Source organism: Diachasmimorpha longicaudata, chromosome 5, assembly GCF_034640455.1.
Source record: "Diachasmimorpha longicaudata isolate KC_UGA_2023 chromosome 5, iyDiaLong2, whole genome shotgun sequence".
Classification (NCBI taxonomy): Eukaryota; Metazoa; Arthropoda; class Insecta; order Hymenoptera; family Braconidae; genus Diachasmimorpha; species Diachasmimorpha longicaudata.
The window spans coordinates 8,847,838-8,865,586 of NC_087229.1; the positions used below are offsets into that span (position 1 = coordinate 8,847,838).

Here is a 17,749-nt window from a genome sequence, read left to right on the forward strand (position 1 = left end):
ACACACCTCACAATTTCCCGATTCCTACGCCATTACGGGACCTGTTCCATCCGAAAATCCTCAAATTCACGACAACTCTCCCCATACACACACTGAATAATCATGAGTTTATCATTTCAACACTTTCAACAACACAGCACAGCCAATTGGAAACTCGGTGTAATTATCAAGCCCCGGATGCTTCCCAAAAAACTACCGGTAACGTATTCCACAAAAAGACACCCCAAAAGAGACAAAAAAAATCAACGAAATATGTCACAGTGACTCGGTAAAACACGAAAGTGTAATCTCCGCATTTGTATCACTGTAACAATGGGTTTCCGTTTGAGAATGTAACCCGTTACAGAGTAGTTGAGATGACGAGTCTCATTAGCATGGAGGATTATGTTCCTCGTCCGTTATGCAGTCAATGTGAAGTTATCTGTGATGGGGGAATTTTTAGAAGAAGTGCAGCCTCAATGATCTTCAGTTGAGGACTTGATTTCCGGTCAATTACCCCTCTTCTGTAGATTCCATTGAGGTCTATCGAACCGTTTGCATTTTCTTTTTTACGTCTTTGCTTATTCTCGTCAACTAGTCGATTGATTAATTGATTAATTCATGCAATACTGGAGAACCCGGTAATCAATCCGTAAAACAATTAATTGATTGCCCCGTTAGCTAAATTTGTTCATGAAAAAATCATGAGAATATCCAAATGAATTAATTGCTTCGGTACGTGATCAATCACCTCCTGATTAGTGGGTGTTGATAATGAAATAAAATAAGGTACCATTTCTCAGCGAGAATAGAGAGAAGAGAGATCATAACCGCCATTGAATTACCACTCCATAATTTAAAATGTCTCTTTAATTAAGTCCGGAATAAGAAAAAGAGTATTCATTTCTTGCTAACTGAAACACAATGAGATGATGGATGAAGACATTTATTCATATTTCTGTTGAAAAGAAACAGTCGTTCACTCTCGAGATTTGCCTTCCTTACTCGACTCTCTCAATTCCCGGCTAATCCGCTCAACGACGTAAAAAGCGACCTTCTGAGGAGTTCGTATGCACGTGCAGATTTACCGTACGTCTAATTGTTACGTGCAATTATTGCAGTGGGAGGCTCACAGGGGGAATTAACTGGCTGATGCATGGCCACACTCACCCACAACTGAGCCATGATCTTAATAATTTAGGCTTTAGTACTGTGGAAATCTGAATGTCCCACGGGGGACACAGAAAGATGAATTAATTCCATTCAAAGGAGTTTTAAATTATTCAAAAAATGGGAGCAGGATGATATATCACGTCATTTACTCGTGAGAAACTGTCGCTGCTGCATTGAAATTTCGAACGCATTCAATTTCATTTGAAATTTATCGAAAACGTATTGAGATTTTTAACTGTACAACACTCTATCTATTTTTTTACTTTATTTATTCTATTTATTTATTACATTAATTTTTTTTACACATAGAGGAAGTCGACGAACACTTGTTAAGAAGAAAAATGAATTTCAAATTAAAAAAAAAATCATCTAGTTTCTCTCAGTTGCTTTCGGGTTAGGGAAGATTGATGTTTACTTCACCTCCTTCTCTATATCCTAATGAATAATTTTCTAGGATGTCATGTCACGTCATTTTTTAACGCTCCAGCGCCGAAATTTTCCGGGGGAAATTGATATCGACGATGAAATCATGAGAAAGTAGAAAAAAAGACAGGTCAGCACGGTCCAGTAATTCTCGAAAGGCGGCTAAAAAACATTTTATTCATCGATGATGATCAGGATCTTCATATATCTCCCTCGCGCTCTCTCCATTCAGCCCGACACCGGGACCCAGAGTCCCATATATTGGGAACGAATAGAGTAAATGGGTTGGTTTTTCTATTCAACCTAAAATTTCACCATGAATAACCATCAGTTTCTTTGAGCTCACAATTAATCACGGGATTCAATCAGCCATTTGTGTTGCCACACGGTACATTCCAGAGCGGACTAAGACATACGAAATAACAAGCAGTAAATAATATCGCTTGACTTTGGAGGGAAATTAAAATACACTTGTTAGACATCTTAATTATATCAATTTTTTCATTATCGAAGACTCACGGTCTAATGAGTAATTGATATGGAGATGCAAAATCACCGTCTTTGCTTACAGCGCAGTAATGACGGTCGTAAATAAAACGAGCGGGCAATTGCTTTCGACACAACATAATTAATGCACTTAAGGAAACTTTTTACACTACGGGCATGGATATTTTGAAAAATTGAACTGACGGAATAAAGTAAAATTTTTTAACGTCTTGGAGGACGACGTCCAAGGTACCCTTCCAATCTATGGGAAGTGGACTTCAGTCTTTTTTACTCTCCTTCAGCTTGAGTGGTAATTTTGCACCCGAGGACATAAATACCTTATTGACTGAGAAATATAAATTTTTCTGTAATGAATCGAAGGGATTTTTTCCCCCTCAAATCTAAGTATTAACATGTCAGCCTAATTTCCCCCCTTTTTAGTTATTGACGGTGTCCGAAAACACATTTGCATTTCTAAAAATTGTAAATTCCCAGTCACGTACAATGGCCCCCTCGAATGACAATAATTACCGTCCGTAAAAAGGCAAAAAATCACACTAAGGACGGCATGACCATTCAACCCCGAGAATGAGGCCACAAGCCCCAAGTCCATTGTCACCTGAGACTTTACCATACAACATGAGATACTACTCAGTCCATCCGCCTGGAGCACTCGAAATCGTCACAATGCGAGTAAATTCTCCAGCCCACTCACTGTCTCGTGGGAAAACAAATCCACGAGTATCGTATTCCCGGGCAACCACAGCCCGGTAGGGGGGCGATACCGGGATGCTCTAGGAGCAGTGCGAAAGAAGGGATTAAAACCCCCACCTATTAAATACAAGGAAGTAGTACCAAGTGTGGCATGGGAAAGCGAGCCACATCGGGGGCGTTCTCGGTTATCCAGCCTCAGTATAATTCCAGACATCCACTATCACTGTTCCTCAGAGGGATTATCCCTGTCAACCACTGAGCATCATCGAGGCATCCAAGGATATCCGCAGAAAAAGCTTAGAAGAGCAGAAAAAAATTTTTGCTGTCATACGATGAAGACGAAGCTGAGCTTTAATAATTGAAGAAGGCCTGGCGAAATTGATCCTCCGTCACCACTTGCTCTGATAAAAATTGAAAAGCTCAGTCACATTTTAAGGAAAATTCGATTTTCATCCGCGAAAGGGAACATCTTGGAGATCCCCTGGGAATTGTTTCTTCGAGAGCTGCTGAGGCTTCTGGAGATGATTGAGACCTCTTCTGATAGCGATTAAATCGACGAGTAATCGAAGAATCAGCGGAGTCATTCTGGCTTTGAGCTAGCGCATTGATCCTCGTAACGGCGATTGTCAAGTTGGACGGACAGGGGGTAGATCGGGTGCTTGAGAGGACGTGGATGGTGAAGGATACGAGGTGGCAATTGCTGTTGAGTAACGGAGGAGTCGGTGGAGGCCACTATGAAGGATTGATTGGAGGTAATGGGATAATTCTGGGGATTCATTAATTCTGATTGACATTGATGTTTGGTTTTTCATGTGGGGATTCCAGTTGGCTCGTTTGAGTATTTATTTTTCCTTCTCGTTTGTTTCATTGACCTGGGGTGATCAGGAGCGACGGATGAAGAGACTGTTGTCGATGGATCTCGACGGGTGTCCAGGACTGGAGGATGTGGTGCATCGGGAGCACTTTGATGAGTGAAAACAGTGAGTACTATTTTATTTTAATGAGGGGTTGGTTCAGACAACAGAATACCCGTGTGAATGGTGATTGAAGTCGCTTTGATGGCGCGGAGAGACAAAACAATTGATAAAAATCCGAAAATGGTGGCAAATTTAACGGCGCGAAAGGCAATCGTGGAGTGAAATGTATCACATTTCTATAAACTGCTTTACAATTCCGAGAAATGAAGGAAAATTGCATGAAGAATGGAATATTATATTCGACAACGGTATTCAAACAGTGGTTCGACGCGGTTAATGTTTACAAACAAATGCGCACGCGATTGCATTCCTCTCCATTCCGAGCCAGAAAAAAAGATACGATTCTGCCATTCAATTATGCTCCAGACAACAATTTGTAGGGAGATTTTATGATGATATTCCAGGTATTTATTTGTCTGGAACAAATTGACTGGCCAGACTTGTATATTTTTTTTCCCCCAGTGAAACAGCTCAATGCTTAGTCCTTCACGCCTTAAACCTGATCTCTCGACCGCAGGAGCTGAAGAGCTGCCCGAAGCTCGTGGTGGTGACAGCTGGAGGCAACTCCAGGAGATGCGTACGAACAAAATTCCTTTCTCATGTTTCCACATCTGGTCAATTAACATGCCTATCAATTCTCATATTCGTAATTAATTTCCGGTGAATTTTTTTCTTGTCATGTTTAATCGAATACGCGATAACTCTTGAAATGTATCAAAAAACGTCTCCTGGAATAAACTCAGCTATTACCATCGCGATATTCCGCACACGATTAAATTGCTGGATCGTGTGATCCTCCGTCACGCTGACGTGGATAATGGCCCAGTAAAGTACTGGGAGGCATGCGATAAGACCCCAGTACGCAGACTGAGTGGGTATGTAGGTACTCTAGACTCTACACAGCGCAGTTGGTTAGCGGTATTAACAACCTGCTGACTTATTCATAAACGAGACTGATCGTCTCGATGACCATACATGCAACTAACTATACTATCCAATCAGTCGTGTGTACACAACACTGCTACTCTGTAATCACGAATTGAGGGGGCTGGAGCTACTCGAACGGTAGCATTTCCTGGTGTTCAGACCGTTAACCACTATATTTTGAGTATTTCCGTCGGATGATTGCCCAGCTCTCACGTTTAGGAAGATCTTTAGACCTCGTGCGAGAGCTTTTGACCAGGCGGATGATTTCAAAAAGAGAAAAATAGTTTTTCTATCTGACAAAATCCTCTTTCAATCGAAATTAAAAAATTTAAAGATATTACTGTACGAATAAAAAAATGACCAGTTGTTGAAGGACATTTCGGGCTTTTGGATTTTAATGGGGATAAGACTCTGACGAGGTCAATCAGAATGGGGCTTTAATTAGATAAAAACTCTCCCTCAGTCGTTAATAAATGTAGAACTCCTTAGAAGAACAATTGTCCATAAAACACGAATTCTAATTCTCTTGAAAACTGAGTAGAATGACTCATTGATTTTTTTTTTCATTGAATCATAAAAATTATTCCACGTTATCCGCTTTATTAGCGTTCCATTGGGCTTCTGCTGCTTCTGGAGAGTTTAACGATCTCATTTCTGGAACATTCTCTTTTTTCTTTGAGACCGTTAATCACTTTATTTTTCATATTTTCATCGTATGGGCGACGTTCACAGCTGATGAGATAGTTTTTGAAGAGACAAATGGCAAAACAATTACATTAAAAAACAGCTACTGAGAACAATAATTCAATAACATTCCTTTCGCTCATTGGAGAATAAAAATCATTTCCTCGTTTTCTATGTTTTCCCATTTCCTGGAGACCAGCACACGCGGAAACTGTACTTGGTGGTTTCTTTGTAAATCACCCCCAGTGGTTATTCCATGAATCATCAGAAATAAAGAAGAATGGACCGATAAAATGTGGACAATTCCCTGGGCCTTCGCAGGTCTTCCGGCTGTTGCAGTCGTGAACAGTTCCGTTTATATCACTAACGTGTCGAATTCCGTGCTTGAAGAGCATTTCGAGTGGGTTTACAGTTGCTCCAGAGATACTCTGATATTGACTTAGATAACTGCAATTCAGAAGTGCACCTCATGCTACCGCAATAATCAGGAGAGTTCGATTCTTTAAGCAGTTTTTTTAATTTATTTTGGGAACCACAGTACCCCGATGTCCCTCTATCGTGGTCTCTGGAGTATCAATTTTTTAACTGGTTGTCATACGAGAAAAAGAGTCATTTTTCAAATGAAAAGATCTAAAGGAAAAAAAAATATTGAGATGGTGTGAAAAGTTGGAAAGGTTTTGAGAGAAAATCTCTGAATGATATTTCGCCAAAATTTTCCTCGCATTATTTTCTCCCCAAATGTTATTCAGATTCTCATGAAAAAGCATTCCCAGTTGTAACAATGAAAGTTCCATTGTTTGATTGACGCGATGAATGCATTATCGTAAAAACACTCAATGGTAATTGATGCAGAGAGCGAGATAAAGTCGTTTTGTTGGGCATTAATTTAATTCGCTACATTTCTCCTGATCGTGTTGCGTATCACGAGGGGCTTTATCGTGATTAATGGCCTGATATTACGGGGGAGTCGAGTAGTTAAACACTGGATTATGGTTTAATGAAAGCAGAAGTCAAGGAAGTGAAAATTTACGGCGGAATTTCGTACGCGTCGTTTACGATTTCGATGGGATTATTTTAATCGCGATAAAATATTCATGGAGTATCCTAGTTTCGTTGTTTTATTATCAGGACTGGAATATTTTGATTTGTAGTCTATTGGGTCACGAGAGCCAATAAAACATATTTGAATAATTATATTGAAATATTATTCCAGGAGTTTATGGTTGAGCAATATTTATTCGTATTTTTTTCGCTAAAGTCGTTGAAGTTTTAAAGACGGACATTTTTTTCTAGACTTCTATTTTTTAAAAATATGAAATTTATATTTTTATGCAAATTTAAGACTCGCGAATAATACTCACATATAATACCACAAGTGGTTCAAAATTATCGAATATTTCCCGATAGATTCGTTGCAAACAAATGAAGGAGTCAAGTTTTTCAGGCTAAAAAATCACGAGTGCGAAGCACGAGTGATTTTTCCTGAAAAACTTGACGACTTCATTTGTATGCAGGGAACCTAGAGGGAAATATTCTATAATTTTGAAGCTCGAGTGGTATTCAGGGGATTATTTTTCCTATCCAAATTTCGGCCAAGAGAATTGTGCCATGACATGAAAAGAGGTTTATTTGGTTAAGTGTCGTTTGTTTACCAAAATATTCAAAAAATTATCGCTGATATTCGAGGTAGGCTATACAAAATATCAACAAATGGTGCAATTCTATTGGCTGAAATTTGGGTGGGAAAAATAATCTGAAATATTTATCGTCGAATGCAATTTAAAATATTCAAATAAAACGTGTTATCTGCATCCTGGAGCTCTCCACTAATATATCATCAATGATAACTATCTGCTTGCCAATCAAAATGTTAATCACTGGCATTGATACTCTCCCTGTAAATTTCATTCCAATTTTTCCTCCGAAAATGACACGTTCGAAACGAGCACTCGCCAGAATGATGATAATCTCCTGCAGCCCACCATAAGCTGCTGGAACGCATTATTACTCCAGCCCCGTGTAGTTCGGTGAAGACACAAGATGTTTATAAGCATATCAAACGTTGGGTGAGTTCCGCTATGTCCCACATAACGATGGCTCACCATTCGAGACAGAGGAGAATTAGAATTTCATCGGAAAAATAGCTGAGGATAAATGTCGACAGCGCTCTCCATTCGATCAACTTATTTCATTTTTTATTATTGTTCTTGGGATTCGTGAAGACATCTCAACGGGACTTGTGCTCCCATTGTCAGCATGTACGAAAAAAAAGTCTAATAGAACATAAATCTCATCCAATTGTTTCACTATTTTTCTTCCTATTTTTTATCACACTTTTTCCTGATGAACGGACGCATTGCCCTGTACTCGCTTGATCCGAAATTTCTAATTTTTTGTCTCATTATAAATTATTTTAGCTGGCGGTAGTGGCACAGGAAAAAAAACCCCAAATTTTTATCGTTGGACAGGTGAATTGTCATAGCAAAAATCTAAATTTCTTCGTAAACCTCAATTTTCCCCTATCAATTAATTCCCCTCAACTAAATCAGTTCCACTTCGTCGAATATTCTCACGAGAAATGCTGGGGAGATTGTAAACAGAAATTGCCGGATCTGCTCTATGATCTATCACAGTGTCTCGGAACATAAGCAGGAATCTGGACTCCCGCATTGTTTGTAGAGAAGACTGAATACCATGGACTTGGGATTTATGATAAGATATAATAAAGTTGATGCCTGAATGACGCTGACGCTCGCGGTATTTTTGTTTCTAACGGGATGGAAATGCCCACCCGGGCATTTATCACGTCCGTGAGGGCATGTGGGTATTGTGCATGCGAGCATTGATGTCACCAGTGACATCACATCATTGATCCTGAACTACAGCGAGACTTGGGATTAAAAAATCCGCACTTGCAACGTAAATCTTCTCTAAATGTCCAAAATGCTCCCAATACAAATTTCGTTAAAAAACCCTATCAAAGGGAGGAGGGGGAGGGGGGAAGAAATCCCGGAAATTCCTTCACCTTCGTATCACCTACATGATGCACCAGCTGTCAGACGAACCCCCCGTCAGACCCAGTTACCCTACGACAACATCCCGAGGACTGGTTCAAGGACCCTCCGGCATCTTCAAGGTGCCCACAACATCTAAACACCTCTCACTGAACTCCCCTACCACCTGGTGTTCCCTTCCCCCTCGCCTTTCCCCACCATGAATCCATTGAATCCACTCTCAGTTGTAACACCGAAGAGAGCATCTCTCTAACAACTTAGCATACGTACACTTAAGGTTATTCAACCCGGTATTCGAATAAAGACTGACGGCCCCTTCGAAGCTAACGGGTTTGGGGATAAAACTCATCGGACCCCATACCTTCCCAACCTCTGTCCAGTAGTGGTGCGTGTATACGGACGACGGACACTCGGTCAGCCGTGCATCTTCAGTCGAAACATTGCCCTCAGTCCAGTATCAACTTTTTGAAATTTCGCGTTGTTCGTTCTGTGATTCTGCGATTTTTTTTTCTCGTCTTTTGACCGGTCATTTGAATTGTAGATTCGATTCGCGCCGGGTTTTCGGGTGGTTTAGGTGACTGTGGAGTTAATGAGGTCGAGTTCACTCGCTCATTTCAATTCGGTGAGTTTTTGAACGTTTTTTAAATTCTAATTGCTAATTTCGGAGGACATTTTTGGAATTTAGGGGATTACGGGAGGTTCTAGGGGATTTTTAGATTGATTTACGTGTCAGCACGTGGGGAAATATTAATATTATGGACTAATTTTGATTATTGGATTTTAATGGGGTAAAATTTTGACTATTTGTGATTGTGAATCAATGTAAAATGAGCGAATTGAGCAAATACTTAATCAGCAAAAATACAAAAGTATTTCAATGCAGAAATAATTTTTAAAGCAGCACAATTTATGCTTTTTTCATTGTTATTTTAATCTGAGGATTAAATTTAGGACAGGAGACATCATCGAGGAATTCAGATAAAAATCGCGAAATGGTTTTCTCAGGCTCTTCGTGTTGTTTTTAAAATGAAATGCCTCCATTCAATAATTCTCATCAAGTTTTTTCAATCCAACTTAACACTTCTTGCGATTATTACCGAGAAAATGATGTAATAATATTCATCATGTTTTTCTATTACGCCGTATTAAAACAACAAAGTAGAGTACTCCGAAGCCGTAATAATTTGCGGGTCGTTAACTACGATCTAGTGTATTTTATTTACAATAAACCTCACACACGTAGGTGTTCTACGTTGATAATTACCTCTCGTTACCCATGCCCTGGCGAATTTTCACTTGATGCGTATTGACCTAGTGCTATAAATCCAACTGTATCTCCAGCGTTTTTCTCCTCGTCTCCATCATTCCTTTTTTGTTTTGATTGCAGTCCTTTTTTTCGGTATTAAGAGCATGCGAGCACTGGAAGTGAGCCAGTGCCTGGGATAATTCGAGGCAAGAGCCCGCATCTTATTTGCAATTCCGAGGGATTTTCATTGCATATAGATGGGAGCAACAATCTGTTATGCATGGGAAATACTCGACGTTGTGGAAAATACTGCGATTCATTCCGATTCATCGATTGAGCCACTTTACATTATTGTTTCGGGAATAGGAATATCACCGATAATTTTTTTATTAGGAATTAGTTAAAGATATCCGAGCACTCCGACTAAAATGTACAGTTTAGTGTACAAGTCTGTACATTCGAGGAATTTAGTACGTGATAAATTGTCAATTTTAATTATTTCCATAATTTTCTAAATTCTATTCAATCATTAAATTGTCAAATAATGAATACAGATATAGGTAAATAAATAAATCAGCTAAATGGAATCAATGTTAGGGAATCGTTTTAATAAAAATTAAACGGTTTTTTACATATTAATTCTAAATGAATTATTATATCGTTTAATGGAAGAGAAGGTTATCATTTTGATTTCGTTGGCTCTGCATTTAGCAATTCATCGGACGCAATATTTTCCATGGGAATTAAGGCGTGACGGCGAGACGACACATGCAAAACGGAGCGTCGCAGCTCAGGAACGCCGGTACCGTTAGCGGACGCGATTTGGAAAGAAAAAAGAAAAGTATGATGATATGATGTACAAAAAATTCTCAATAAAATATGGGTAAAAAGCATGTCAAGATGAACGGTAAAAATCATTCAACCAAATTTTCGAGCTCCAGAAATAAGTTATTCGTCCGTCAAAGAATGAAGGATCGTGTTGGTGAAATAATTTTTTTCAAGGGGATGTACTCACCTTTTGCTCAATAATGTTTCCAAGAAAAAAACCTAATAAAATAATTGTTTCCATCAGTGTCGAAAATTACAGAATCTACTCAACGACGACCCATAAGGTTTTGTAAATTTCGACTTCCGAGTGACGAAAGATCGTGAGTTTTCATTGTTCCAGCGACATTGACGTAGATTGGGCCCACGAGTATCGAATACGAACGATTGATAAAATCATCGGCCTTGAATAAGTTTAAAAAAACGATAAAAATTCACATCAGGCGAAATGGATGTATTTCTTTCACGTCACTAAGTGCGAGTGTCACATGCATCGCATTCCCTCAATATTTCGTCTCTTTATATTGAACTGATCCAATAATTTTTCTGTTTCAGTATAGAAATGCGACTTAAAATGATATCTCCCGTGATCTGGGCGCTGCTGGTGTCCCAGGTCGCCTCAAGACCTCAGCAAGCAGGTAATGATAGTTATCAAAATCCTCCGAGTCCTAATTAACCCATAATTAACTTGAAAGAAATTTCCTATAAAGATAGAAAGTCGTCAATTATTTCCAAATATATCAATCTGCGTTCGATATAAACATCTATCGATATAAAAAATTACAGAAGAAAAAAATGTTTGGAAATAAGAAAATCAATCAATTTATGAAATACCCCTCATTACTTATTTATTGCCGTTCCCCGCACGGAACAATGCGCAGCCTGATGATTCCCCACTAATTCCTCATAATTATTTTCCATAGATGCAGAACACCGGACATCTCAAGTGACGAAACTTCCGGATGAAGACGCACGTAGCAGGTACAGAGCGTCCCACATCGTTCCCCGAAATTTAAACGAATTTTACAATAAGCTGTACACCGGTGGCTTTACACCAGGTATTCTGTCGAGTCTCGGTCAATCATTTCCGCGCAACCGCATGATCCCGCAGGTCTCATCAATGTCTTTTTCCAATCAGCGCTGGATTCCCCTGACCTCCACACCCACGCGCGTGGTCTCCGTTAATTCAAAAATTCCGCCTTCTCACGCGCCGCCATCCCCCATTACCGACCGAGTATTTATCCCCATGAAGAGATCCCGGAATTCAGGTCGCTGGGTCACCACAAGGACCCCGGTCGCTGCCAAGAACCGGGTGGTCATAAAGCCATCGATTTTTCCCTCCCCCGCGGCATTTCCCACGAAAAAACGACCCAGCGGTTTCAATCCCACGAAAAAGCTCCATGCTACGTCTCCGGAGCCTATCTTATCAACACCTGATCAAAAAACCTGGCCCAATACACCTCCCCAAGACCTTCAGGACCTTTACAACTATGAAAAATATACGACCAACTTGAATTCGGTTGTACCGTCCGAAAAACCCCATGGCCCAAGCCGTCTCCCTTCCACTGACCTTGAAAAAACCACTCAGAACCCGAAGATCACGGGCTACCTCCCAGTCGTCTCGACTCCACCACGCAGGCCCCCGACGAAGCCGAATGTTCAGGAGATCATTCAGTGGCTTCAACTCCCAGCGTTCGCCTCCACAGTTAATCAGAGTTACCTCCTGGAGGACGTTAAACCCGGACAGACTCTGTCTAATACGTTCTCACCAGTTTTCAATCCAAACCAACCTTTAGTGACTGAGACTAGCCCTGAACTGGCCCAAAATTATGACGAGGAGGTCAATGATTTCCACCTTCCGGGGACCATTCGACCGTCTGACATTCCATCGACCTTAATCCCTACATTGCCGCCTTTTCCGGCGACCCCAGAAGAATCTCCTTTGAATAATGAGGGCCCAACAGATCCTTCTGTGGTCCCAAAAAGACCCATCTTCCGGCCCTTCTCCGAAATTTCCCAGAATACTGTTGTTCACATTATCAACCCAATGTCCAGAAAGCCCAATGTCACTGTGAGTGAGGGCCAATCCAATGTGTCCACCCTAAAGCCACCACCGAACGTCCACATAATGTTCATGTCCCAGAGCAATGACACCGACGAGTCCCTGAAGGATTCAGGGAGATTGCCCTTCGATCAGTCACCCGATTGTCCCGTAATCACCATCAACTCGATCACCAAAGTTAATAACACGATTCAGAGTAAGGAGGGCTGCACAGACCTGAACATTGTCATCAATTCTCAAGTGCTCAGTACCAATAATTTTGGGCCAGCGGTGGGAGGGGTGGACGAGAGTGGGTCTGACAAGTTTGGGGACAGTCTGACTCCGACTGATTACTCTACTGTCTACGCAACAGATCCTTCAGGGAGTTATTACTCAACAGTGCTGGGGTCACCTTCATCGGACCCAGACAGAAACGACCTGAATGTCCTCGAGCAAGGCCCTTCTTCGGGGCCTGAGGCTCCGAATTACGATATTAATCAAGAGACGGATATTGAGTATCAGGCGGAGCCCGAAGCGGCGGGTAATTTAGAGAGTGCTGATTCCTTAGGCCAGTCTGACTCTGCGGGGTCTGAGGCCCTGACCGAAGGGGCTTCAGTTGGATCCTCTGCAGTTGATAGGCCTGTGGCCTCTGCTGGAGAGGCCCTAGAACAGTCCAGTGATGCTGCTGGTGGTGTTTTAGGGACCTCCGGGGCGTCTGGAGTTAATCCAGCTTCTGGAGCCTTGGGGGCCCCGGCTTCCACGGCTGTATCGACTATTGGAAATGACGATGATGATGATGATGATGATGATGATGACGATGATGACTTTGATCTTTCTCCTTCCGGCATTATGGAGGGTATTACGTCGTTGTTCGCGTATTTCACTTTCCTGAATCCTCTGAATTATGGGATATTTAGTTTTACTGCTGCACCATTCGCTGCACTTGCTGCTGGAATTCTCGGTATAGCTGCTATGTCGTTTCCTTATGCGTTCACGGGGAGTTTTGACTTTGGTCGCTCCGCGGATAGGATTTCTCGGAAGTTTACACCGAATATCGAAGACATCGTCAATCAGTCCATTCATGATTATAGGAATTGGCAGGAGTGGAAGAGCAAACGAAAGAAGCGCAGGCGATGACTGTTTTCTCTTCTTTTTACGTTTTTTGGTTCACTTTCACGTCAGATTGTATGTACGAGTATATATCGCTACTGTTGAAACAAAAAGTTTATTTATTTATTAACATATATTGATTATATTAGTGTCTTGTCTTGTTCTGCTTGTTAATGTAGAAATATTAGAATTATAGATGTTGTTTCAATTCTAGACTGGTCACTTCCCAGAGGGACTTTCAGAACAGGTTCTACTCCTTCGGTGACCAGTGTAGATCTAAAGAATTTTTTTTTTTCCAAGTTTCAGGGGCATTAATGAGAAAGACATTTCTTTTGTACGAATAATAAATTATTGGCAATTATAATCCGTGTCATTTCATTCTAAATTTATTTTGTTAGAGCTAAGAAATTCACAACTTTGTGGTCTGCAGCTAATGCTAAATGTTTTTCAATCAAAAAGTAATTTCAAGAATTTCGGTGAGACAATTCCGCATAGCTTTGACTTTTTGTAAATCGCAAAGTTCAAATAAAAAACCCTGATCCCAAAGCAAAAAGTCAATCTGGTGAGTATCGAAAAAAATCAAGAAAAGATAGGAAACTCTGGGGCCACAACTGAGGTTCTAATCCTGTGCTTTCAGACTGGAGCCCCAAAATGATCGTGAGCTGAAGGACTATATGGACCAGTCCCTGAGGACAGTGGCAACTCAGCTCTTGAACGTTTCCGTCCCCGAAGCGACCGCCGAACCGAAGGACGCCTCAATCAAGCCGAAACTTGGTCTCCTGATCCGCAAACCCGACCGAACGATTCCTCCAGCCCAAGAATCCTTCACCACAGTTCATATCAATGGCATGGAGTTGGTGAAAGACGTGAATCCTGACTTGACTCCAGCGGGACGTCCCAGCAACTCGAAATACAATTATTTTGAGGTCAGCCATCCAGGCCAAGCGATGGCGATGACTGACGAGGACCTCGAGCGAGAAGTATCAGCGACAAGGTACCCGAGCTACAAGACCCAGCAGACTACAACTGGAGGATTGTCCACCTGGATTCTGCTGAATCCCCCCTCTTCCTCCACGCCAAAATCTACGGAGCTCAATGCCACTCAAGGAACCTCTCCCAAGGCCCCATCATCATCAGTTTCGGCAGAGACCATTGTAACCAGTTCAAAACAAGTCGTGAAGACAACCTCCCCCACACAAAAGCCGTCATCCCAGAAGTCAACGAAGCCTCAAAGTCCGAAGAAGACAACACAAAAAGTCGAGAAGACCACGACATCTTCGGAGACCGTCACCCCCAGGTTTGAGGCGATCACCTCTAGGTTTAGCCCGACGTCAGGGCCGTCCTCTACTAGCCCGAAGGTCAATGAAGACCCAACGACTGCACGGTCAACGACCAAGAAAATAGCCCCAACGAAAAATGTTACTAAAGCGAAATCGACAACGGTACGAGCAACAACAATCCTGACTAAAACAACGATGAAGGTCGCCAAGCCACAGACACGTCCATCCAAGCTACCAGTTACCCGCAAGACTACGACCCCTAAACCTGAAGTAAAGACGGTTAACTCAACTTCCAAAGTCGAGAAGGTGACGTTCAAACCTGTCCAGATGATCACGACACCGAAGAGTGTCGTGGAATTCATCTCAAAGCCGGTCTTCAGTGCTAAGGTCCAGGGATCAATCAAGACAGACAACAAGCCGTCCTCACCCTCGGTGGAGTCAACCCCAAAGCCGAACAACGTTCTTAAGTTGCACTTGAAGAAACCAGTTGATACCCCAACAACCATTCAGATCGATCCTATCAAGGTCAGCGCTCCAGTCTTAACAATCGAAAAGCTCGGCGATCTGGAAGAACCAGAAGACGAGAAGGCCAGCAGCCTGGAGCCAGTGACCCTGCCGAACTCCCAGATCGACGTCAAGTTTGACTTCAACCCAGATTCGACGACCACCGAGACTTCGCCGGAGACGACCACCACCAAGCGGCCGAAATCATCGTCCAAGCGAAAGAAGCATAAGACGCGCCGCCGCCGACCTTCTACGACGCCTTCCACGATTGCAACTTCTCCGAATACATCAGCACCTGCTGAAGAAAGTTCATCGCAAGATCCTGAGACGTCTTCTGCCCCCACCGCAGACACTTCCCTTCAAGAATCGAAAATAGTCGGTGATGCCAACACAAAGAACAAGAAGAAGCAGGTGGCGAAGCCAATCACCACCCAGATCTACAACTTCATAAGTCGCGAGGTAATGCCTAGTGTCGGAGTGATGTCCCTTGTGGGTCTAGGTCTTGGATTGGCTTCTTACTTCCTGTATCCGTTTGGCGGCGCCATCGCCAGAAGAAATTACGAAGTTGAGCCCAACTACAAGTACAATCTGGATGAATATGGTGGAAATTACGGACAGCGCGAGGAGGAAGTCTTCACGAAGGTCCTCCAGGGTATGAACCCGAATGACGGAAAGTACGGGGGCATAAAGGACTTCGAGAAAAATTACTACAGGTATCAGACGTACGATGGAGGTTACACGGACACCACGAGAAGAGCAGATCCTAGATTTCCAACATCCTCAGTCCCAGTTTACCGACCGGAGAAAAAGCCCCTTCCTTACGACCTGAAATACAGAAGCACTGGGTTCAAGTACTCCGATCCTTCGACGACGCCGTCCTATTACGAACGTCCAAAGGGATCGGACTTCGTCGAAGCAAATATTGATCGTCAATTCGTAGTCGGTAGTATTCCGAAGGAGTATTCCCCGGAGGAGAAGAAAAAATTGCGAATCTCCACGAGTACTGAAGCAGCTGGGGTGGATTTCGAGAAGCAGATAGCCCAGAGCCTCCATTTTGGACCGAATCAAAATGTTGATCAGAGTTATAATCAGCCGGATGCCCAGCCATTGAAGTCCGATCATTACGAAGATATTGAGATCGCCCCGGCTGCTGTTGCCGTCGAGCACGGGCCGCGCTCGTTAAGTGAGGGTAAGAAACGGATGAAGAGGGAGTCTGTTATTCAGTTAATTCCGTCTCGCAGTGAAATTGAGAAAGAGGAGAGGGAGCTGGAGGACGAGGAACCTCTGAGCAACGAGATCCTCGATATCATCGACTCGGCATTTCCCGGAGGGATGGTCGACGTGAAAGAGAAAAAGAAAGTGGAGACAATGAAAAAGAAGCAGGAGAATCAGGGGAAAAAGGGAGTGACTGATCGAGACGACGAGAAATTAACAACAACCGTCAGGACGCAAGGATCGCAGGCCAGTGGGACTGAGGGTGAGGAGTCCGCGACGAAGACCCCCGAGACAACGCCGGCGGAGTCGACTTCGTCTTCAACCATTCCAAGTACGGAAAGTGGTTTGGAGTCATCCAGTGCTGGAACAGACCCCGATGTCCAGACGTTTCCCTCGACTACGGAAGCGCCTCACGAAAGCTTCAATATCTTTAACTTTGTCAAGAGGGTGGCGGAGGTTAAGTTTAGGTTGGGTCTGACGATTCTGAAACACGCCTCCGAGAGCTTTGCGCGGTATCTCGGGCAAGTCCAGAAGAGGATTAATGGGGATGAGTAGGTTCAGTTTGGGTGAGATGAGGATTAAGGTAATATGAAAGCCAGGAAGGTTCGGTGAGAAAGAGTTCAGAGCGTCGGAGGTGATGGATTGAGTGAAATTTATTTACTGTATATTATGTTGTAAAAAAATAAAGTAATAGCGAAGTTATACAGAAAAAATCAAAAGCAAGTAACTAGAAATAGGCAGGGATCATCCTCAGCTCTGGTCAAAGCGGAGGGATTTGTGAAGGGCCCATAATGAGGAAGAGAAAAGGCCCAATGAGGCCCAATGAGGAAGAGAAAAGGGCAAATTTATGAAAAAAATACCTGGAGCTTTCACATTACCTTAAACATTAAAGGGTTGGTTGTATTGTTTATTCAGTTTATTTTCGAGGGAAATTGAATGCTCTGTTGCATAGTGATCCTATCTTCACTATGAAGCACTGTACTCTCACATTTTTCGGAATCTCAAGACCTTCTCTCGAGATTTGGAAAGAGAAGACAAATTATTTACGTATAACAAAAGCTCTCTTTACATTTGAAGCGAAAAAAATTTCACCGCACTCCTGCGACGTGACTAATCCTCCGAGAGTAAAATAATTTATTGTAAATTATCGT

General features: G+C 42.3%; 1 protein-coding gene across 1 annotated transcript; it reads left to right on the forward strand.

The window, feature by feature from the left end:
- The first annotated feature begins 33 nt into the window (after positions 1-33).
- On the forward strand, positions 34-17,354 carry LOC135162632 (uncharacterized). Its single transcript, XM_064121283.1, has 7 exons — positions 34-3,527; positions 3,661-3,755; positions 11,009-11,086; positions 11,372-13,623; positions 13,814-13,860; positions 13,998-14,057; positions 14,237-17,354. Exons 2-7 carry the CDS (start codon positions 3,719-3,721, stop codon positions 17,151-17,153), a joined length of 5,391 nt encoding a protein of 1,796 aa, XP_063977353.1. The 5' UTR covers positions 34-3,527; positions 3,661-3,718; the 3' UTR covers positions 17,154-17,354.
- The last annotated feature ends 395 nt before the right edge of the window (positions 17,355-17,749 follow it).

Excerpts from the sequence above, each read along its gene's own strand:
- LOC135162632 (XM_064121283.1), top strand. The coding sequence starts at position 3,719 with ATGTGGTGCATCGGGAGCACTTTGATGAGTGAAAACA. Across the intron at positions 11,087-11,371 it reads CTCAAGACCTCAGCAAGCAG|ATGCAGAACACCGGACATCT; the intron begins GTAATGATAGTT and ends TATTTTCCATAG. Across the intron at positions 13,861-13,997 it reads GAACAGGTTCTACTCCTTCG|AGCTAAGAAATTCACAACTT; the intron begins GTGACCAGTGTA and ends TTATTTTGTTAG.